Source organism: Protomyctophum bolini (genome assembly GCF_963924005.1).
Source record: "Protomyctophum bolini genome assembly, chromosome: 12".
Classification (NCBI taxonomy): Eukaryota; Metazoa; Chordata; class Actinopteri; order Myctophiformes; family Myctophidae; genus Protomyctophum; species Protomyctophum bolini.
This window is the reverse complement of record NC_137873.1, coordinates 19,103,120-19,127,171: the sequence shown is the minus strand read 5'-3', so window position 1 is coordinate 19,127,171 and position 24,052 is coordinate 19,103,120. Positions and strand designations below refer to the sequence as shown.

The window sequence follows — 24,052 nt, the reverse complement described above, 5'->3', positions numbered from 1 at the left end:
TTCCTACTTCCTCATTTGCGGGACTCGTCGTGTCAGTCTTGTGATATTGTGATTACGCTACAGTTACCCTTAAAAAAACATGTCAACTCAATGTCATTGTTGTAACTATGATATCGATAGAAATTCATAATTTTTTAATGTCATATTTAGCCATACGAGCGCAATATCCATAGCGTCCCTCCCAGCAGCAACAACAACCCCATAGCCTGAAGTGACCTGGCTCAGCCAATAGAATGACGGGGGGAGGGGGGTGGAGCTAGATTTTAATTTGTTTGGAAACACTCGATCAATTCTGTGTACAAACACTGAAAACTTGCCTATATCACCTTTAAACCCAGACCTTTTCTATTTTTAATGTGGAGTTAATGCAGAGGCTGGGATTGTCTGTACGAGGGATTGGAGTGGAGGTAACTGGATTTTTGTGAATAGTGGGTCTGATTAAGTTGTGGTTATTATTAACTCTATTAGTTAAAGGGGTGCTCAAATAGGGCCTGTTTCCCATTAAGACTGGAATAGGGTTAGGGCTAATTTTGGAGACAGTGTATAGGTATAGGGGAACAGGGGAGACAGTACAAGAATTATGGGGCATTGAGGTTGTATCGTCGAGTGGACAGTAGGGGGCGACAAAGCCTAAGGAGACAGAGTAGAGGGAGGTCAGCGCTCTCAGCACAAAATAATGTTATGCGCTGTGCCAATTTACAGCAGGGCCCTTATGTTTAAAAGGATCCCTGGCTAATAAGACAAATATGCCTTAAAATATTATACTAAGATTATAACTAAGATTTTAAAATAAAAACACGTTACATATTTTATTTTTTTCTGTACATGCTAATAATATGCTGCAGAACACAAGCAGAGTTGTGTTTATAATAGTTTCTTGTGACTGAGTCGGCCACGGGTCACACTTGTATTTCTCTTTTTACACATGTAAAAGGTTTTGCATGAGGAAGGGTCAGATATTTCTAGGTTCTAGTTTCTGCAGGAACTGCAATTCTAGTTGATTATAATATCGCAACAGCAGTTACAATGGGCAGGATATTCTTGATGCCAGCGCCAGTCCTGGACCAAATATGGAGTCATACGTCATAGATGACTCACGTCGAAAATCACTTTCTTGCTTCATACATCCATGTTCATGCCACAGCCTCTGAGACCATTTCAGTTCAAAAAGGAACAAAGCCCTTAAAGACTGTTTATGTGAAGTCAATGATGGCACTGGAGCAACTCAGTGATGTCGTCCGGAGGTGTCAAGCAGTCCAAGATGACGACTACACCACTGAGGATTATGATGTGTTTATGAACACTGGACAGACTTGCATAGAGGAGGGCAACAGTGCTCAGGTACTGAGAATTGTCATGGATGACAAACACAACAACATAGTGAAATGTATGGGCTGGATCCTGCTGCCTCCTTTGATCAAAGTTCTTCTAAGAAAGGAGGACAGGAACATTCCTCACTGCCTGGCCATTCTCAAACACCTGCTGGAGGTCTGCAATCCCAAAGAGCTGCTGATTGGCTTACTGGAGCAGGTTGACGAGGCCCGCCCTGAGAACATAACAGACACCGCCCTCCTCCTATGGAGACCACTACAAGACGTGCTGGGTCGCCTGGGAAGCCGCAAGGCCTCATCTCTGGGCACAGTTCTGTCCACCCTGCTGGAGCAGGCAGCCAAGCTGCCGCTCCCCGGGACCAAAGAGCAGGAAGAAGACGATGACTTCTCCCTGTGCCGCTACTGCACCGTCCTCAGGGACTTCATCAGGCCCTTCGTCTGCGAGGCCGGGCAGAACGTGCTGCGGTCCCGCGGCGAGGCCCCAGGCACGGCTGTGGTGGATGGAGAAGACAAGCCTCTGCCGGTGAAGGAGGATGAGCTGAAGACACAACTGCTCAGGTTCTGTATGAAGAGTCTGAGTGAGCCTCTCATGGGGGTCGTGCTGGCAGATGCAGACAACACCGAGGAGGCCGTGTCTCCCCTCAGGGCCTTTGCCGAAGAGATATTGATCAGTCTGACACAAATCGGGGAGTCTCTCCACAACCTGGTGCTCCGCCCTGTGCTGAAGAGGAGAGCGGTGCCGGGTGATACGGAAGAGGAGGCGCGCTACCCCAAGGTGTCGCTAGCCAGCCTGGCTTATCTTCAGTTTGTCAATCACCTTTCTGCAGATAGCTTCCCCGCTGTGTTCAGCCCTGTGTTTCTCCTACGGTGTAACATGGAACATATAAGCCTGCTGTTGTCCAGCACTGAGGAAACCTGGATTCAGAAAGGACTGGAGTTGTATCGGCAGAGTCTGCTGAGGGTGGAGGACGCCAGTCTCTCTGTGCATCTACTGGACATCAAACTTTTCATCAGTGTCCCACAGAAGCTGTTTAAGATTATGACACTGTGTCCAGCAGGCCATCTGAGAACTAAGGGCCTTCAGGTGTTACAGCTGAGCATCGATAAGTTTGACAATGGGGCCAAGTACAAATTTTTACAGTCTATGCTTAAGATCAGCAACAACCCGGGAGTGGAGGGGTACATCATTAAAAACATCAAAAACCAGATACACTATTCCCTGAAACCAGGAAACAGCAATATGTGGTTCCAGGGGACATACCTCCTCCCCCTGCTGCGCCAGGTGCTGTGTCTCCCTGAAGGATCAGAGACGGACCTCTTACACCACCTGGACAGAGTGATGGAGTCCCTGAACCTCCTGCGCTATTTGGTCATCAAAGACAAAGAGCCAGAGAACCGGACGGGCATCTGGACAGAGCTGTTGAAGATAGAGGAGACCTTCCTGAAGCCCCTGCGTGTTGGTCTGAACATGTCCATAGCTCAGTATGAGTTGGAGCTCAGAAAGAACATGGACAGCAAAGAGACCAACATCCCAGTGGAAAGTTCTGCATTTTCTGTATCTGTTGGTGAAGAGACACTGCCAAACATGACTAAGGACACAAAGATAGAGGCTCTGCGCTCAGCCCTGGACACATTTGACATGATGAAGAGTGTTCTGGTGCGGATAGAAGAACTCATTGGGAAGGACCATTCATGTCCTTAAGGACAAGGAGTGCAATCAAATGAATCAATTCAATTTAATACAAAACATAATCGATTTGAATAAAAAATTATGGATTTTGGAGGAACTTTCTTTACATTCTTAAAAGAAAACACACCTGTGTGAAATGAGGGGCACTCATACATCATATCATACATCACATCATCATACATCACATTCTGTGCTCAACCAATCAAATCATCACAGATGCTCACAATTTTCACATTCTGTCCATAATGTTTGCGTTTACTGCACACACCAAAAGCTGGGCATAAAATTGTCTACAAGCTCACGTGTCGTGATATTTTCACTACTAGAGTCATGTCGAATTCTACATCGCACCACCCGTCTGACTGATATGTCCATATATGGAAATATCTGCATCTGTCAGTCCGAGTCCTTTTATGCCCATGTGGAGATCTCTGTATGTCAGTCCATGTCCTTTTTATACCCATATACAACCGACGTGGTCTGTCTGTCTTGCCCATCCCATTCCTTAAGCCAATTTTAATATACAAGCATTGTGCAAAACAGGTTTGAGTGGTTAATCAGACTAGTCCATTATAAAAATCAATTGGAATGTTACATTGATATATAAAAGCCTGTCTTGTTTTAATCAACTAACTGACTGATCCCATTTCTGTTGTCCATTTTGATCCTCATCTATACTCAAACCACAACATAGATCAAGACACTTGCCACTATATGGATTGATATTCTCTTTCCAGCTCAATTTATTATCCTCATCAGCATCCAGTTTCTTGTAGGACTGGATAGCCTCCACCTGATTACTTTAGAGCCTAGAGGTGACCTCCTTTTTTCCTAAAAGCAATGACTAGTTCCTTTGATTTCCTATGTAAAGCTTTAAGTAATTTGTGTCACACCATTTGACAAGTTCTCACGCTCTCTTCTATAAACAAAGTCATTGCATTATATTAAACCAGAAAGGGAATACTCATCTGTAAATGTTTGTAATATAATAATTGTAAGCTGTTCTTTAACAAGGTTTTCTAATTAAGTTAAATAAATACACACTAAAAGTAACTGTTTATAAGTTAGTTCAAATAATGCATCAACACGGACCAAGGCTTTGGAAATGGATAGGGCAATCTTGAAATCACTATCATAAATTGAATCTACATAATTATAGCTGTATAGCTGCAACTTCAGGATATCAAGTGATTGTGGATAGGCTGGCAGCCTGCAACACTGTGAAACTGGTCCTGGAGAATAACATGGTGTCTATACACCCTCTGCTGGCTGAGGATGAAACACCTAAAATATGGAACTGAGCTGCCAAAAACGAATAATATGACCGACATCTTCAACTTTTCTATAGTCCAAACAAAGTCAGTCATGGCAGATGGCCGCCCACCTAGAGCCGGCTTCTGCTCAGGTTTTTCCACATAAACAAACGCATAAAAAAGACAGTCAGCATATAAATATGTTGTAGTTTTATTTCTGTCCAAGTGTTCATATGGAAACAGTACAGTACAAGTTCACAAAGAGCTGAACATTCTGTCCACCTCTGAGACACAAAGAACATGACAAACTTAACAGACTTTCCTTCTCAGAAACGCAACATCAGGTAACTACTACATCATGGCACAATAAAAGACCTGGACAAAAGCCTAATTCAAACGATTAAATAACAAATTTCCAAGAGGAAAAGCCCGGTTCCTGGCGTAGTTTACCAAGCAGTCTGTTCATGCCCTCTTCCCCATTAATTAAGTGCAACGCTATAGCTGACCCAAAATGCTATACAGTGAAGTGTGCAACATGCAGACCCGTTGGGCTTGTTGCTCTGGTCCTCTTCTACTTGTTCATAAATCGCTTACGCCTATACCTAAACCATCAGATGAAAATAGCCAATCTAGGAGCTCACAACATGAGCTTGTACTTCTTGTACCCTATTTTTGCTGTGTGGGACACCAGGTTCAAAGTGGTTAAAGGTGGCACAGTTTCATAATGATTGTTTGTGCATCACTCAGACCACCGACCACTCTAATGCCTGAAACCAGATGGATTCCTCAGGTATGCCATTTGTTGTGAACATTTAGCCACATTTGATTTCATCTAAGTTGGCAAGCAAATAACTGATAATCCATCCTATATATACACAACCCCACCAACATTTGGACTGTCCAAAGCAAGATGGCCGCCTTGGAAATGGAGACGCAACCACCACTGATACATATGCAGTTTGACTTTGTATGAAATTAATAGTAAAAGAGAGTGTGTCACTGCGTGACAACAATATTAAGTGTCTCACCAAGCTAGCAATACTACTGGACTTGTTCCTATGCAAGAGCCTTTAGCGATCTAGAGCTGCTACTACTCTTCTCCAACTTCGATTCAGTCACACACCCATTATAATAATGTACACATACTCTTGAACGAGCAGCGCAGCGTTTACAAAAGAGACAAAAACATAGGTAAATAAGACAAAACAAAGTAAAAAGTCATATGAATGAAGTCGTAAACGTTAAGTGTATAGAGTAACTGTGGTTGATAAAAAGAAAACTAAAAAGGTTAACTGTGAATGGTACAGTTGTGGCATTGAAGCTCAACCCTCTTTGTCCAAGATGGCTTTCACATCCGCAAATACCTGAATGAAAGAAAAAGTGGAAAAAAATGTAACTGGTCCAACACCAATTTACATAAAACTCTAAAGAATGCGAAATTTGGCAAATTAAACCTATCTTCATATAATTTGTCCTCATAACAGTCTAGAATAGTATATTCTGAAAGAATATTCGTTATTGTGCTTCTACTGAATTGGGCCTATTTAACTGAGAAGAATCCTTGACGTGTGTATTTTAAGATTCTGCCACATACCAGACTGAAATAATGTGCCTTACCCTTGTGCCTAAACTTTTTATTATTTTGTACATTTTTTAAATAGTTCAACTAGCCGGTCTTTGGCATGTTATCAAACCATGCTGTATTTTTCTGAATTTTTGTATAAATAAATAATAAAAAAGCAGCTCTATAAGCTTGTAGATCTATTTTCTCTCTTTTAAAATAGTGCTAAAGGGAAAAAAATATATTAATAACGTTTAGAAGATTTAGAACACTTTCCTGGGGGTCTTTATGTGTGTAATATGTGGTTTTAGATATTATAGATTTTAGCAGTGAGCCCAGTGGTTGAAAAGTGGTGTAGTGGTCCTTTAAGCACTATTTTTTTTAAATGAGAGAAAATAGAAGATCTACAAGCTCACAACACAGTTAAGCTTGTAGAGCTTTCCCTTTAAGTGTCAAAATATCATTGAGCAAGACAATTAACCCGTAATTGCTCCTCGTCCTCTGTAGGCAATGGAATGCTCTTCCACAGGTCTTGAGGGCCGCAACAGAATTTAATTTATGTGAATTTATACAACCCATTTAGACCTGAATTCTAAAAAAGCCTTTCTGAAAAACTTTATTTATTCAAAAGTTTAACAATAAAATAAAAATATGTTGCTATATACTGCACATAGCAACAACTAGCCCAAAAGGGGTTCCCGACCCGTGTTGAAGGGTAAAAAACCCAAAATGGGGTTACAGTCCTAAATGGATTAATACTTTACAATATAGGGTTACAACTATTGTGGTTTGCTTTCACAGCAGTTATGATATTGACTGATATGATATTGACATCCTTCTTAAAAGTGCAAGGGTCTGCTTTGAACATGAAAGTATAAACAAACCATAAACTTCGTCTGGCTTTAACGAATCAATAGGGTTAGCAAATACGGAAGGACAACAGCCATAAGATAAGAAACAGCATTTCCTAATCATGGATATCCTTGAAGACACAGACATGCAGCTCGTTTAGATGGTCGTGTACTCACCTCCTCAACGTTGCGAGAGGCGTCCACGGTGCGTACTTTTCCCTCTTTTGCGTACAGGTCGATTATTGGTCGTGTGGATTGGAGGTAGGTTTGGATCCTGCAGCACAGGAAAATGAGGCTCGTTATTGGGGTCGGCCAGCACTTGGGACTCCAAGGAGCAACAAACTGGGTCAAAAAGACACAAATGCTAGGCTAAATAGGCCAAAAACACACGGGTATACATTACAATGCTAGGCTATATGAGCCACACACAAAAACGTGTACAGAATAGAAAGGCTATAGCTAAATGGGCCAAACAGACACACATACACAATACTAGGCTAAATATGACAAAACGACACAGGACTAAGCGCTAGTAAGCTGCACACTGCACAGCCTTAACTGATCTATGTTTTAAAATGGACTCCTTTACAAACATTTCATGACTCTTCCATTTTTATGCACATTAATTACATAGGATGCATTATGCAGATTAGTTATACTCTCTCTAAGCTATCTTTTAGCTGCATTGATGGGCCTGCACCATCAAGAATTTCACCCATTACTCGTAATTTGATTTGACAATAAAGATTGATTGATCGAGGTACGCAATGCTAGGAGAATAACACAGGCACACAGTGGTTGCTTTGTGATGGGCAAAAGAAAGCAATTAATTAACCAATTTATCGTCAACAGCAGAAGTCAGCCTACGCAAGGGCTATGACCTCAAAGGGCATTTTTTTCCAATTTCAATTGAACATAATACAGTAGAGAAACTAGATTGGTGCTCTGTAGCCAGTGTAATTAAGTCTCGTTTTTTGGAAGTGGGGCACTAGAGTTTAAAAGCAGGATTTGGGCATATAGGGCAACAGTGACTCAGGATGTAGAGTGGCCACCCTGGGAACCAGAAGGTGCCTGGTTCGATTCCTGCCGGCTCCTCCTGCCACCAGTTATGCATGCCAGTGACCGATGAGCAGGTTGGTGCATTCTGTGGTTCCCTCTGCCATTGGCAGGTGAGGCATACATATACACTGCCTTGATTGGTTGGAAGACTACAAAAGGTGCTTACTAGCTTGCAAAGAAGACCAAATCAACAAGGGTTGTTTGCTTGTACATCTGTTATTCTGTGCACTCAACACAATTGTACTACAGAATATAAATTAGGCTGAACTACTTATAACCTACATACTTATTTGACCAGAGTCCCCCAGGGCTCTAAACTAGACTAGGTTCTACACTCAATATCTTCACTGAAAATAGCTCATCTACAAGCTCACAACGGATCAGCTACTTTGAATGTTTTCCCTCAGAATAGAGTGTCGCAGTCCCTCCCCCTTTCAGAACAACGAGTGGCCCAGGAAATTAATCGCAATGCATTTGTCCCATAAGCATTTTGTGCTTTATTTATTTAAAGACCTTTTAAGCGTCGTACGAAGCCAACTCTTGTCGTGACAAATCATGACAACACACACAATATTTTGGACCAAACAAATAATTACAAAGAAGAAAAACAACAAAAAAGGGTTGTAACCTGCCATTTTTTTCTACTTTCTAATTCTTTGTTTGGCCCGAAATATTGTGTGTGTTGTCATGATTTGTCACGACAAGAGTTGGCTTGACTACTCTTCGGTGTGGTGGAACCAGATCAAGTACAAAACAAATACGAGGCACAGGCCATCTCACTAGCAACACTGTTAGCCAGGAAATTAATATTACAAGCCTGGAAATCGGATAAACCTCCGACAGTTGACATGTGGCTAAGGGAGCTGGGAGGAGTGCTGCATATGGAGAAAATTAGATTCACCTTGTCGAAAAAAGAACACCTTTATCTAAAAACCTGGTCGCCCATTATTGAGATGCTTGTTACATTGGACTGAAGTGGTGTAATTCAATGTTGTTTTGCCCTGTAATGTCATCTAATTAATATTTGATATGTGTATACTGTATGTATGTTTGTATTTTCTATGAGGGTACACATGTATGCATATGTCTTCTTTTTCATATCAGAAATGTTTTTTAGAATTTATAGTGATGTTGTTTCTGTCCCCGGAGTGCCGTGTAGTCATCAGCCTTGTCAGTTATAATTTATTGTTTTTGTCTTTTTCTTTGAGTTATGTTTTGTCTCCTTTTATTGTAAGTCTCTTGTTTGTTTGTTTTTTGCTATTTTTTGTCCGATCTGTAATTTTATGGTTAAATCATTACTGAAATGCTTATATGCCAAAAATCATAATAAACAGATGTTTAAAAAAAAGAGTTGGCTTGACTAGGGTCAAACGTAAGATCATTTATCCATACAGCAGGTCAGTACCGTTTCTCCAGACTCTCTCTGTTGTCGTCTGTGCGTCCGCTGCTCTTTCCCCTCTCAAGACATCTGTCAATGCAGACCTGAGAACAAAAGGATGGACCCTGTCCTCAGCATGACACTCTCAACATCACCCAGTATTGTTTCATGCAAAAGACAGAGAAGCCCAATTCATACTTCGTTGCATGCTGTAATCAAAAGCCATAAATCACAGTAATCCACAAAATGCCTCAAATCATCCCAATTGCCATCCAAGGCATAAGAAGAAATTTCACCCTTTTCACATTGGCCTATTATAGCGCCACCAGGAGGCACAACCTGACCTGCCCTGGTGGAGACCTGTGCCCAGAGGGGCACTTTATCTAGTTCATACTTCGTTCCATGCTGTACTCAAAAGCCATAAATCACAGTTATCTGTTATGTTCGTCAAGTATACTTTAGCTCTGCCTCCACATCACCTACCTCGTTGCCACAGTCAAAGAAAAGGACAAATTTGACATGTGCTTTTTCCTCCATGACCCGAGTCCATCCCTGGAGGTTGTCCTCGTTGCGGGGAAAGCCGTCTATAAGGAAACGGAACTTCTGCTCGTTCATCTTCATGGTCTCTTCCATTGCCTGATCATGGACAAACAACAAAAACATTCCTGGAACACTCGCTCGCAAAAGGATCAGGTCTTTTTCCTGCCGTAACAGCTCATCCTACTGTACACACTATATTGCGAACGATACCCAGTGACTGCTAAAAGAATCAAGGCAACTAAACTGGACAATTTATAAGCAACCGTTCTAATGAACAGTTCTTGTTTGTTTTCTCCGTGCCTATTTTCTGCCTTGAGAATTACAGAGGCTGCACTGGAAAATATAAATGAGATGAAAGCTTTAAAAAGAGGCGTGAACGGAGCAGTCGAAAAATAACGGAGGAGAGGCTGTATAATCACGGTCAACATGTTTCGACCAGCAACTGGTCTTCATCAGGGCAATTATGCTGAAAGATTACATGAAAGCTTTGACATCATTTTGGAGGCAAATTCAGGAGTCTCATTTCTCTACACAGCATGGAGACTCATTCGGAGAAAGTGAATTGAAGTGAATTTATATTTTTCCAAATGGTGTGGTTGTACAGTATTTCGGATTGTTTTATAACGTGGTTCACCCCACATAGTGTCTATTACCAATGCTAGTTAGTACTTCTTATCAGTCATTGCTCGTGTCATTCAAGACATGTTTGCAGAGGAGGTGGAGCTCACACATTTTCAATCATATCCGTCTGCCTGCCTGCCTGTCTATGAGCTATAAGCTTGTAGATCTGCTAAAAAAAAATATTAGTTTTTTAATATTCTTTATGGAGGGACAGACAGTAGGCTGACAGGAAATGGGGAGAGATATGGGGGGAAGACATGCAGTAAAGGCCGTCGGGATCGGGAGTCGAACCCGCGGCACACTGCCAGGCTGGATTACCAGCCAAGGTGCCTGGACCACTCAGCCAAGGTGCCTGGACCACCATGGCCCAGGCCGATCTGATATTTTTCAATAGCTAAAGTTTAACATAATGCCTAAAACACCAAAAGGGGTCCCCGCCCAGAATGGGTTAAATGACTCGTACCTTCCTGAGTAGGTTGATGGTGATCTCTACGGGAACGATCTTGCCTTCCTTGATATGGTTGTCAATGAGCTGGCCGAACTCCGAACCTTCTCTGCTTCGCTCTGCCCTCAATAAGTCTCCAGCTGACAGATGAGTGTAACTGTAGCCCTATGAGAGAGAGAGAGAGAGAGAGAGAGAGAGAGAGAGAGAGAGATCTTTATTGACTGACCTGCAAATATGTGATGGACAGAACCTCAACATCGGGTTCACATCAACAACTGAGATGTGGCTATCATGAATAGCAAATATATATGATTAGCATTCAATCAGTGTTTGATGTTCTACTAGACTACTACTGACACTGAAAGTCAGGCAGTGGGGAAATGCACATGTGGCTAAATTTATCTCAGCCAGGGCCTAAGAAGCTATAGGACAATCCTTGTATGCTGAATGAATGGAGTACTCTATACATGCCCTAGGTAAGTAGCTGCCATTCCAGCTCAACCTGTGGCCAACAGGATGGCAATTCAAAAAGCAGGGGAGAGGCTACAACCAGTTATGAGGCCTGAAGGTCATTGAATCTCTCGTTCTCTCACCCACCCACGCACACACATTCATCAAAATAGCATGCCAGCCAGAGCCATTGAAGCTGTTCGAACCTCCCATAGCGTCACACACTTTTGATGTGTCTGACTTTCAGGACCAGGCTAACATCAAAGGAACATGTTTCAGTACTTCATAATTCATAGTGCATGGCATTTATATTCTAATGATGAAGAACAAATAAAAAGTCAAGAATGATAGGCAAGATTAAGCAAATTATACTGTATTAAGAAGACTGTATTAAGAACGCTCCAAAAGCTTCATCCCCATGGAAATGGTGTGTCCCTACTTAGTACTGACTGAAAATAACCCATCAAGCTTTTTATCTCTGGAACTTCCAGACATGGTCATGCAGTTTATGTATCAGGTGTGATATCTACCTGACCACGTATATGTTCAAAAGGCAATCCTACAGTAACATGCACGCTTATTACGTAACAGGAACAGCCCATACGAGTCACCGATATGATTGCCACATAGACAATAATGTCAATAGGCCCCGAGTATAGAAATCACATCATACTTCTTTTAATATGAATAGTATTTAACCAGCAGTGGTGGAACGAGTACTAGAATAATAGAATATATCCTACTCAAGAATAAGTTCTACACTTACATTATTTTACTTGTGTAGAATAAGTGAGATTACATACTTAGTTAAGGACATTGAAATATCCATTGTTTGAGTATAAAAATATAACCAAACGGATATGGATTCATCCATAACATAACACTGGGGATTTTACGGTATACCAACCAATGAATGTGAATGTGATCAGACCAACTTTTTAACAATTGAAACAGTTATGAGGGGGGGGATTACACTATATGATTATGTTGTAACTTAACTATAGACTAGGCTATATAATAGTACATACTTCATTCAAAAATCGGTCAACTTCAAGTAGATTGATTTTAGAAGCAAAAAGCACAGGCACGTGACATAAAAAGTGGTCAGTAACAATAACTACTTTCCAGCTGTATTTGGTTTAATGACAAGTCAGTTAATTTTGGGCATGAGCATTCTGTTCCACCACTGCCCAGAACACTAGCACAGTTGGCAGAGTTGGTGAATGTCACCGTTTATGCGTCAGTCGTCCGACGGTGTTTCGCACCAAAAATACCCGAGCTACAATCTCACAGCGCGTCACTGATGCGATGCTTTGTGAGCTTGTAGATCGGGTATCTTCGGCGCGCGACACCGTCGAACGACTGGGCATAACATTAAGGTATATACCGATATACAACAGGCTAAGTTAGCGACATGGGCTAGCAGCTACAGCTAACGCCAGTGGGTTCATTTTAGAGGACAATCTGAAGTCGATATAACGTAATAATCCCAACAGGAGGCTCAATAATAACGACACACACTTCAGAACGTCCACTTTCCGTCTACGAGACGCTTTTCTGGTTATATCCTCCGTTTCATCTCATCTCTCTCCTCCTCACCTCCACGATCCTGGAGCATTGGGTCCCCTTCCCGGCGCCGGGCCCCCCGAGAACAAACACGACCTGCGGCTTCTTCATCATCCTCAACGCGCTCTGGGTGACAGTGCACAGCAGACGGACCAACATACACCGTGGGAGTGGAACACACACACAGACACAGACACACACACCGGCGGGGAGGACCGCAGCACGGTAGCCCGTCAATGTGGAACGGCGGACTGACTGTGCAGACTGAACGGTCCGGGTGAATGAAATGAATGCGTGTCAGTAGGAACTAGGAAGAAGTGAAGTGAATAGGAATACACAGGCGCGGCGGGCACACTACTTCCGCTGTTGACCTCGCGGACCAATGGGGATGTCGACGGGGCGTGGTTCTGTATTTGTGAACCACGCCTACTTGTGTATATTATATTTATTTATTTTGTATTAAAGAAGCACTCTGCACTGCACATTTTCAACCTCATCTTCATATAATTGCCCCTCTGCCTCCTCCTCACTAGTGCTCACATATAAGATGGCACCATTTCTGTCTACTCACGCTGTGTGTGTAATTGTGTATCATTGGTGGGCTTCAGAAACCTGCCTAACAAAATATCATCAAGTGAGATTCCAGGGGCCTGGGCCGTGGCTCAGCGGTCCGGCCGGTAGTCCGAGTCTGGCAGTGTGCTGCGGGTTCGACTCCCGATCACGACGGCCTTTACTGCATCTCTCTCCCCCATTTCCTGTCAGCATACTGTCTGTCACTCTATAAAAAATATAAAATAAAGGCGAAAGCCTTTATTTTCCAGGAAAATATAGAAACTACATGCAGCCTTTCTCTTTGGGTGCGTATAGTGTTAAAGTTAGCACACTGAAGCCATTGCCAATAAATTAATAAATGTCAATAAATGAGCTTATATTTAATGAGCATTAATGTGCAGGTTTAGTGGTGGTATACAAGCCTACTGATGATTCTTTAACAGAAACAATAAATAGGCTAAAAAACATACTTGGGGTTATAACATGGACACAACAACAACAAAGTTAACAAAGTTAGTGTTTTTCAAATGATGCTTTAATACTGTCTGATGAAAAGTCTTATAGACCGAAACGTTGTGATTTCTACTGTTTAGCTGTACGCTTGCCTTAGGCTTAGACTCCGAGGCTTAGACTGAGGCTTAGACCATAGTACGTGTTCAATAAAAAACAACAACTTTAAATTATTTATTTCAATTGAAAAACATGGGAAAAGAGAAGGGAACCTGCACACTCATATGCTCCAAAAGATAAGGCTCGAAACGTCGTCAATTCCCTTCTCTATATGTCACTTTTTGAACCCAGCACCTCCACGAAGTGATGTGCGTATTTTACTATAGTTTCTAATTGAAAAACATGACAATATGTACAATAGCCTAAAATAATCATTGGCAGCATCACTCCTGAGTCCTGAATGATGCAGAGGTCGGGTGACACCCCACCCTGGTCCCGCCCCGCCCATCCCCCCTCCCCTCCCCGCCTGCTCTAGCAGCATCAGCACCCGACTCTATCTGAACAACGCCGAGCAAAACATATTCTCTCTACTCTACTACAAGACCAACAAGATCGACGACGGCGTTATTATAATATAAGTAATAGCCTATAATATACACTACATAATGGCTATATAGGCGACTCATCATCACCGAGGGACGGGTGTGGATGGATCATTCACCATCTTGTGGTTGTTTTTAATTTTGCGTTTTCATCCACGATGCACCATTCATGCATCCTTCTTTACGCACCTGAAGAACGGAGCCCCGCTGCTAGGAAAACGCTCCATTACAGCTGATTTGCGTCTCGGGTGATGAGGGCTCGCTCTCGTCGTGCAGCCTAGCCGATATACGCTGAAATCCCGTGCGTGTGTGCGGGCCAAGAAGACGGTATAGGTTAAAGGTATAGTGCTCTTATTAGCCTGTCAGGATCGTCTCTGCACAGATGTAGGCTAAAAAGGCAAGCCGTATACGGTCCAAACAAAGACATCATCCAGCCCCACACTGACGCACCGATAGCTGCCCTGCCTGCACGTCGCCGCTTGACATGACAACACAGAGCCGACGACACCGGATCAGCAGGATCAAGGGGCACCGACGTTCGGCCGGCCGCGTGGACTCGACATTAAGGAATAAAGGAGCCGTCAGACCAGGCGTGGTGGGGAAGCAGCAGCCCAGGGGAGGCCGGATTGCAGCTTCTGGGGACAAACACCAAGGGCAGTGCGGCAGTCAGCAGACAGCACGGGGAACGGAGGCTGCAGAGGACTGGGATACCTTCCATCCGCTCCACATATGACTCTGGATGTTTTTCATATCTGATCGAATGGTGGCTATGGGTTTAGGCTACTTTAAGAGTGATGCAGTTATTTTTTCTGTCTCTCCCTCACACCCAAACGGTGATTATGGCCAATTAAACTGATCTGCTCTTCAAGGCAAGGGTGGAACCCGAAGGCGACTGATGTGATGGACATACGGGTCAGGTGTCATTGGTTCCCCCTGTCTCCGGTTCTGCTTACTCTGCTACTCGCCAGCACGATGGGCTGCCTTCAGAGCATCGCGTGCAAGCCTCGAATCAGACGGGAGAACATCGTGGTGTACGAGGTGTCGGCATCCATTGACCAGTGTCCGACCATCATCGAGGAGAACTCGCCCATCGTCCTGCGTTACAAGACGCCTTACTTCAGGGCCTCGGCGGGCATCGTGATGCCACCGGTTCCCCGGCATGAGACCTGGGTGGTGGGGTGGATCCAAGCTTGTACCCAGATGGAGTTCTACAACACCTATGGGGACATCGGCATGTAAGTTCTGATCTGGGATGTTGTTTGTGACAGGACAGGAGCATGCAGTGCAGTGTCCACGATAAGAGATATACTCTTATTATAGCACACTAGAGGCGGGGATATTTCAGGGATACAACAGAATCACGTGTAGAGTTGTGGTTTTACAGGTATAGGAAGTGTCATGATCACGTCTCTTTTCACATAAGGCAAATAAGGCAGAGGTGCAATGCACATCAGTCCTTTTAGAGGTGCCGGACAAAATTGTTGTCTTAAAATGTATTGTAATACAAGTATTGTAATACAAACGTGTGTGTGTGTGTGTGTGTGTGTGTGTGTGTGTGTGTTCGCGCACAGGCGTATGTGCACATACAGAATGTTTGCATATACACACACACACACACACACACACACACATTCTTGTTGACACCACTTATTGTGGTTAAAACTGATTCTGATTCTGGAACCACCACACACACACACTGGGAGGTGGTTATTAGTCAGTGACTCTCTCAGTCCTCTCTCTCTGCCCGCTACTGCAGGTCCAGCTGGGAATTACCGGAGCTGCGCGAGGGCCGGGTCAAGGCCATCAGCGACTCGGACGGTGTCAGCTACCCCTGGTACGGCAACACCACCGAGACGGTCACACTGACGGGGCCCACGTCCAAGCCGTCGCGTCTGACTGTCAGCATGAACGATAACTTCTACCCCAGTGTGACCTGGGCCGTGCCCATCAGCAACAGCAACACGCCCATGTTGACGCACATCACCCGAGACCAGAGCTTCATCACCTGGCTGGTGGCCATGAACTCCGTCACCAAGGTAGGACGAGAGCCCGACCCATGCTGCGTTCTTGGGTCCGATGACCGCATCCCCATTTTGGAGAGTCAGACTACTGGTTAGTGATGTTTTGAACGGCATTCTGTCAAAAAGGACAAATTCCATTCTAATCAGAATTAATAATCTATAAGCTCACAGAGCGACACATTGTGAGCTTGTAGATGTGGCATTGATGAGACATGATGAGACATGGCCAATATTGATTGATGTAAAAAAAGAAAGGGAAAAAAAGAAGAAAAACCATGACACTACGGCATTGCCGGTACTGATGTCATCAAAAAAGTCAAATATTGGCTGATATAAAGCACATCTAAAGTGATATTACCATTGTAATGCAGCAGTAAGACTGACAAGGCGACAGGACTCAGCGCCTATTCAGCATCCTGATAGCCAGGCTGTGGACACTGTCGCTTAGTCTGTTTGTTCAGCATTTGATACAACAGTATAGCCTGCCTGACGTGAACAGATTGTGCCTGCATGGGGTGGTGAGTCTCTCTGACTGACATGGTTCCAGGGGCTCCCCAACCCAGATAACATTGCATCAAAATCAGTTCAACCCTGTTTTATACTTTATACCTGTAGATCGAAGAAGAATCTTTAAAATGACACACATTTTCTCTCGTGGGTGTTGCAGGCACAAAATGGCTTCAGATGAGGGCCTACAGCCAAAAATATATCAATTTGGGTCCTTGGCATGAAATTGTTTTAGATTTAGAACCTATACTGTATAACTGCAACACTGCAGCCCGCTTTCTTTGAAAACTAAGTAATACTCAGGCATTTACTGCATTTACTGGTGGAGTAATGCAGTTAGCAGATCAAATGACACATGTAAGACATGTGTCATCTGTTTCTAAACCTTTTTAATTTCAAGGACCCCCAGACCCAGTTTGTTACTGTATGCATTACGCCACACACTCGGATTGGATACCATTTTTATCTGTGATACTCCCCAGTCTACACTGTAATATCATCAGTGAAGTTACAGACGCGTAGTAAGCGTCCATATGGATCCTGGGTGGTCCCCGGACCTCACATTGACAACCAGTGGAATAGAGAGGACACAAAGGATGCAGAGCTGGAGGTGTTGTGTGAAACACAGGGCCTAGTTCTAGTCATGAAGTTAAAATAGACCGTGCCTCTAATGCCAAAGCTGTACACCGACTGCCACGTATCATATATTGTTTCTGAGTGTCGGGTGGATTCGTGGAAACCTCATATGTCCAAAACTATTACTTTTCAGAATGAAACCGGCAAAAGTAGCACATTGACATGCTCAAAATGCATTGCTTCTAGCTTCCAGATCTGCAATTTGTCATTTTCAATGTTTTTTTTATTGAGTTTCTCACATTTCACATTTGTTCAGTTGCAGTATACAGTATGTATAGAACCACCCGTTTTGTTTTACATTTTTTAACATAACATTACTTTTTGGACAGAATCTGCAGGAGTAATATAAATAAAAGTCAAAAGTCGGCCTCCTGGTGGTGCTATAACAGGCCATTCTGGAAAATGTGGGGCAGAGGTTCATCGTTGGCATCCAGGGAGTGTGCGCGCAAAATTTGGCATCAACCGGGTTAACGGTGCCGGAGATTAGCTGGTAACAGACGGACAGACACACACACACACACACACACACACACACACACACACACACACACACACACACACACATACACAGCACACAAACATACTACACAAAAAGTTAGAATACGGAGATAGGAGGTTTCCGCGGGACAGCGACGACATATCAAATATACTAACATTACAGAAAAAAGAGAGGAAGGAGCGCATCTGTTTGGCGCCTGATGGAGGGGAAAGGAACTTGTTGGAATAACGTGTTCATTCCACGCGCTACATCCAACCAGGGAAACTCAAAGGAGCGACTTGGACACTCATGCATGAGTTCAAGGGGACCGTACCTATGTTCCCTCAGCCCTATGTTCCCTCGGGTCCGCGTCAATATGCCGACGGTCCGATCGACAACCTACCTCAAACCCTCACCCTAACCCTAACCTCCCCCGGGGCAAACACCTAAACCTAACCACCCACCCTCTCCCGACCCCCAGCGCACCTCGGACCAATGCTCCTTCTGAGGGAACATAGGGCTGAGGGAACATATGGCTGAGGGAACATAGGTATGACCCCGAGTTGGAGTCCGTTGGGGTTGGCGGAGGGTGTGTAGAGCCCAGGATCACATTAGATAATTGACACAGGGGTGAAAAATGGGTTACAAAATCGTGGGATTAGAAGAAAAAATAGAGTGCCTTGGTCTCGTCTTTTTTGTGGGGCGCTAGCCCCTCCTATGTCCAGCTTTGAGGTTGTGTGTAAACACAAACATTAGCCTAACATTAAATGCCATTGACAAACATTGAAGACGAAGATGAGGACGCAAATTCTATTTATACTAACGTTACACTTTCCTCTCTCTCGTCCCCCAGGAGCGCATCGTGCTGCAGACGGTGCGGTGGCGGATGCGTGTAGACATTGCCGTGGACCCAGATATGCCGCTGGGCTCACGGGCCTCGCTGGTGGGCCGGCCGCATCAGGAGCAGCCCCACATCCTCAACTACCAGGAACCCATCCCGCCAAATGCACTAGGGAGACCCAACGCCAATGACGCCCAGGTGCTAATGTGGAGGCCACGGAGAGGGGCACCGCTAGTGGTCATACCGCCAAAATAAAAGGGTGTCAACCTGCAAAAAAAGAAATATATATATATATACATATATATATATATATATATACATACAAACTTTGAGAGAGAGAAAGGTTGTTTTGGGGGAACGAAGGTATAATGAAAGTGCTGTAGCCTACCGGAGAGGAGGGGAATGAAGTTCCCTACTGAGCTCCAAGAAGACGACAGAGGCTCATTATTAAATTAAAATTAAGCGAGGTTTCATGATGTAAGCCCACTGAGAACTGTTTCTAAATACAAGCTGAGCCCTACGCCACGCCGATGCTTGTTTGGCCCCGGACTGATTTTTGAACTACAATAGAATTGAGCCTGCCTTTTGACCAGGAAAAAAAGAACACTGTTTTTTAGAAGTTCCAATGAAATTTAAGAGAACTGCTTCCTGCATTATGTAGATCTTATTGCATGAAAGAGAGTGAGAGAGAAATCTTTACAAGGCACAAAATAGCATTTATTTTATACATCTTGTTATCGGAAGACATTTTGACTGGAAATAATCTTGTGTCACATCCATGCAAGCTGGACAAAAGCTCCTCAGTGCCAATTCTGGACGATAATTATATGAATCTTCTGTTAGGTTAAGATAAAAACTCACACGCAACCAGATTGTATTTAGATCACCCACTTGGTATAAAGGTAAAAAAAAAAAAAAGAAGAAGAAAAAAGATATAGTGTTCTCTGGAATTTACTGGAATGAATGTCTGTACAGAAATTCAATTTTCTGTGGATCTATTGCAACGTTTTTTTGGCTGATAAACTAATTTGTTTGAATTCATGGACCACATATCTTCATCGCTAGCTTGTAATGCCCCAGACCTCATAATACAGCAGATATTCTATTATTTTGACTGACAGGCTATGAGAGGTGAGAGGTTGAAACGTTGAATAAATGCAGCTGACAGAAAAAGTTATTTTTCAATCAATCACGTTAAGTGCCAAATAGTTCAATTGGAACATTGCCATACCACTGCAGTGACAGAAAGGCATAAGAGGCTCATAAGATATGAATTAGGGTCACACAAATCATTACAGAGGGCTGAAATCTACTTCGAACATAGCCATACTACAGGTATGGTTTTACATTATTGATTTGAAATGGAGCCAAAGGCTATATTTTACATGGCAGTGGTCACACTTGTGTGTTTTAGAATAGACCCACAAGGTGTGACAGGCTGATATACAGTAAATTGAATCGTATCAATTTGTAATGGAGCCATAGTTTATGGAGGAAGTGCAACTTTTGATGTGCTTACATTCAAAGTAGGACAAATATATTTTCTTAATAGCACTTGAATTTGGTTCAGTCTGGGATAAGGTCAGGACATCCTCATTTTATTTATAAAAGATTACTTTATTCAAACCCTTGAGTGATATAAAATGAACCCTCATTACAATAGAAGGGTACAGTTTTGCACTTTGAATGTTGAAGTAAAATCTGACGCTTGTACTGTAGCTGCTGCAAGCTACAACAGCTACAAATACACTGTGTAGGCTAACTTTGCATCTTTGAATCTTTTGCCTCTGCCCATGTGAATGCACCATTAGTTGATTGAGGCTAGGATTAACATTTGCAACTCTCAAGGTGTTTTTTAGAGGAAAACGTACATATGTTTTTGTTTGTTAAAATAATTTCACTTACACCCACTTCAACTTAACATATTTACATTTGTATAATATTGTATTGTGGAGTGAGCGCAGAGAAGATGGGTGACATTCCACAATCAAACTCATAACATTATGCTGCTCATTACACCATCCGTTTGAACCACCAGGGAACCTCCGTTATGATCCATTCTTAATCAATTGCCTGGGGTAGGTGCTGTTTGCTCCACGGGTGATCAAAAATGATTGAGCTTGTGGTACAGTCAGGAGATTCTATTGACGTTTCCGTTTAATCACATTTTCCCTTCATAAGGCAGTGCTCGAGAAACATTGATTTGGTAGGTTTCATGTCCTACCTATCAGGGTCCTACATTTTCAATTCATCAGAACATAGACTTACAAATATACACTTCTATAAAAAACAGGAAATCATCATTAAAGAAAAGTTAAATCATACTTGAAGCGAGGGGCACTCTTATCATCATACATCACATTCCGTGCTCAGCCAATTAGCTGAGCACATTACGTGCTCATACACAAACACAGAAAGTGTGCTCATACACACAAAAACACAAAGCTGTGCATAGGAGGGGCTAGCAAAAAAGGGAAAAACATTTACAGTATGGGGAAAACAGAGGGGGGGTACTTTGACTTTTTTGTTTTGTTTACAGGTGCCAGCTGTCCGTAGGTGCTGTTAGATAGTGGTTTTGAAGGAGTCTATGGATTCACATTTCTTAATGGCTGTTGGTAGGGCGTTCCACATGAATTTAATCCCTTGTTTGAGCGGAATCTGGTGGTTTGTTTAACTCCCTCAGTCCCTCTGCTGTTGTGATTGTGGATTCTGTTGACATTAAGGAAGTATTTTGACAGGTACAATTACATGGGTATCTTGGTGGTGTAGCGAATCGCAGGCCCGTAGACTATGCAGGCCCATTGCAAGTTGCTGTACTATGTCAACAACGCAAAGCCATTCCAGCCTATCAAATGGGAAAGGGTGAGGTGGGCTGACCAGTTTGATTTGGGAAGTCTGGAGCCTAGTTTTAAGGGCCTTTGAGGTGCTGTAGTACCAAGAGGTGCATGCATAGTCGAAGAAACCTTGTATGAGGGCTCCTGGCTCCTGTTAAGGTCTTCACAATGTTTTTGTTGACCAGTGAGGAGATCCTGTACAGGAATCTACAGATATTTCATTGTTGGCCACTGGCCATTTTATCACAGGAAAGATTTGCCTCCAGGATGGAACCTAAGTAGTAATTTAATCTTCTTGTGTGATAATCTTGTCACCCACTTTAACTGAGAAGCCGTCGGCATTGCTGAGATTACTATTTGATTCAGAGCTGAGGGCCTTTTCAAAATGCAGTTTGTTCCTGTCTGAGACCAGCAGTGCAGAGTCATCTGCGAACAATTTGCAGTCACAGACTGCAAACCATCTGTTCTCTCCCCCCTCCAACAAGGGCAGAATCTCCCCCTCCAGGTAGGATTGAATCGTCACTGATGTGCTATCAAAACCAATGGCTTTAAGCTTATTAATCAGTATTAATTATATGTTAATAGTATTATATGGAGTGGTTTACATCACTGGATTGGAGAGCAATTGATCCGTTGGACGTATTGATAGTGAAATGGTTACCATCAGGATGCCACATTGGTCCTGATTACTTAAGTTAATTGTTCATCTGTTCATTTACTTTTAAATGTAAAGATCACACCTGCGTGAAGTGAGGGGCGCTCTTATCATCGTACATCATCATACATCATCTCATTCCGGCAGAATTCAGAGTTTGCATCCTCACCTTCGTCTTCAATGTTTGAACTCAAAACTGGCAATGGCATTCAATGTGTGTGTTGGGACGAATGCTCAAAGCTGGCCATTCATTATCAATGGCATTTAATGTTTGTGTTGGGACAAACACTCAAAACTGGCCATTCAGAATCATTATCAATGGCATTCAATGTTTTTTGTTAGGACAAATTAATGTTTGTGTTTACACACACCCTCAAAGCTGGACATAGTCGGGGCTAGTGCCCCTCAAAAAGTAAAAGGAGCAGATCTACAATCTCAAAACGCAAGCTTGTCGATCTGCACATTTTATGTGATGCTGTAGTATGGTCAATACAAAAAGTTACAAAAAGTTAACATATGGAGATAGGAGGTTCCCGCCCCGACAGCAACGCGAAGGTATCTCTGTATTGTGGTCATGACTCATGATGGGTCCAGGGATCATCCTGGTCCCTGTCCAAGTTCCCGTCTGCCAGTCCACACGAAATTCATGTCACATGACTGATGTACCATCTGTCTGTGTCACTCTCCAGGTCCATATCTCACCTTCCTTGCTGTCTATCTTTTCTGTTGCTCCATGTCCTCAGATATACCTCCACTCCAGTACCCATACTATCACATCTTGTTAGCAGTGTCATGCTAAGGAAGTGTAGCCTAAGTGATATTTCTTAGTTTTTAGTTAAAACTCTATCTGATAGTAATCATTGCTATAGACTGAGGGTATGCGCATGCATAAAGTGAGTGGCAAATTGAGTGGAAAAGTGAATGGCAAAGCGAGTTTAACGTTGTTTAATGCAATCAGATCAGTCTTTTCTGGTTTTGATGTATATAAGTCGTTTCATGCCACTCTTCTTCCAGGTATGATGATGTCACACATACCATCTATAGATAGTGTTTGTTCTCCCCGACTCTTAAGCTCTTTAATAAACAGAAAATTCATTTTCAGATGAGTTACCAATTTAATCCAATCAGGAGAGAGTAGGCTACACATTTATCAGCTTCAGTTTTATTGTGTTTCATTTCTAACTTTATCTGCTTAGTTCTTTTTGTCACCACTTTCTGATGTAACTTTTTTTTAATCCAGTAACCTGTATGAGATCTCTCTCCTGATTGAATAAACTTGGTATCCCGATCCCCAGTTACTGAACAAACACTATAGCAATGCTTGATCTGAGAATATAGAGCTATTTAACACTTACTAATCACGTACTGCAACTTTAACTCTCGAGTGTACAAATGTAACATTTATAATTTTATAAATTATCAACAGTCACAAATTGATAAAGTAACAAGAAGAAAAACAAAGAAAACAAGAAAGCCAACCGTTTTCCTGACCTGACCTAATTCTGACTATATCCATATACGAATGGCTTGGTTATTTTGGGATAAAATGTCGGGTTGCTTCAATGTCAAATAAGTGTTACGATTATTCAGTTGGTCTACCTTTTGTCAAGGCAGCCAAGCCCATTCATCCATCTGTTGCTATAGAGACCAGTTCGCCAGTTTTATTCTGAGCTCAGTGCATCTGACACCATTGAAGCAAAATATTCATGGACTGTGTGAGTGAGTGAGTGA

The 24,052-nt window shown here is 42.8% G+C and overlaps 3 protein-coding genes across 3 annotated transcripts; 2 read left to right on the top strand and 1 right to left on the bottom strand.

Moving 5' to 3' along the window:
• Window positions 1-1,209: 1,209 nt before the first annotated feature.
• On the top strand, window positions 1,210-3,033 carry LOC308326134 (glomulin-like; the record flags this gene model as incomplete). The annotated part of the gene is made up of 1 exon (XM_080778941.1): window positions 1,210-3,033. One exon carries the CDS (start codon window positions 1,210-1,212, stop codon window positions 3,031-3,033), a length of 1,824 nt encoding a protein of 607 aa, XP_080635067.1.
• Window positions 3,034-4,469: 1,436 nt separating this feature from the next.
• cmpk (cytidylate kinase) lies at window positions 4,470-13,072 on the bottom strand. Its single transcript, XM_080777952.1, has 6 exons — window positions 12,779-13,072; window positions 10,748-10,894; window positions 9,607-9,759; window positions 9,151-9,227; window positions 6,864-6,960; window positions 4,470-5,638 (listed from the first exon to the last, which is right to left on the bottom strand). The coding sequence occupies exons 1-6, from the start codon at window positions 12,902-12,904 to the stop codon at window positions 5,597-5,599; spliced, it is 642 nt and encodes a 213-aa protein (XP_080634078.1). The 5' UTR covers window positions 12,905-13,072; the 3' UTR covers window positions 4,470-5,596.
• Window positions 13,073-15,249: 2,177 nt separating this feature from the next.
• Window positions 15,250-19,087, top strand: fam78ba (family with sequence similarity 78 member Ba; the record flags this gene model as incomplete). Its single annotated transcript, XM_080777950.1, has 3 exons — window positions 15,250-15,584; window positions 16,106-16,385; window positions 18,845-19,087. 3 exons carry the CDS (start codon window positions 15,250-15,252, stop codon window positions 19,085-19,087), a joined length of 858 nt encoding a protein of 285 aa, XP_080634076.1.
• Window positions 19,088-24,052: the final 4,965 nt, after the last annotated feature.

What these genes read in the sequence shown, in the direction of transcription:
- cmpk (XM_080777952.1), bottom strand. Translation starts at nt 12,904, where the DNA reads ATGTTGGTCCGTCTGCTGTGCACTGTCACCCAGAGCGCGTTGAGGATG. An exon ending in AATGCTCCAGGATCGTGGAG is followed by an intron (nt 10,895 to 12,778) that starts GTGAGGAGGAGA and finishes TCTCTCTCATAG; the next exon opens with GGCTACAGTTACACTCATCT. An exon ending in AGAGAGAGTCTGGAGAAACG is followed by an intron (nt 6,961 to 9,150) that starts GTACTGACCTGC and finishes CCTGTGCTGCAG; the next exon opens with GATCCAAACCTACCTCCAAT.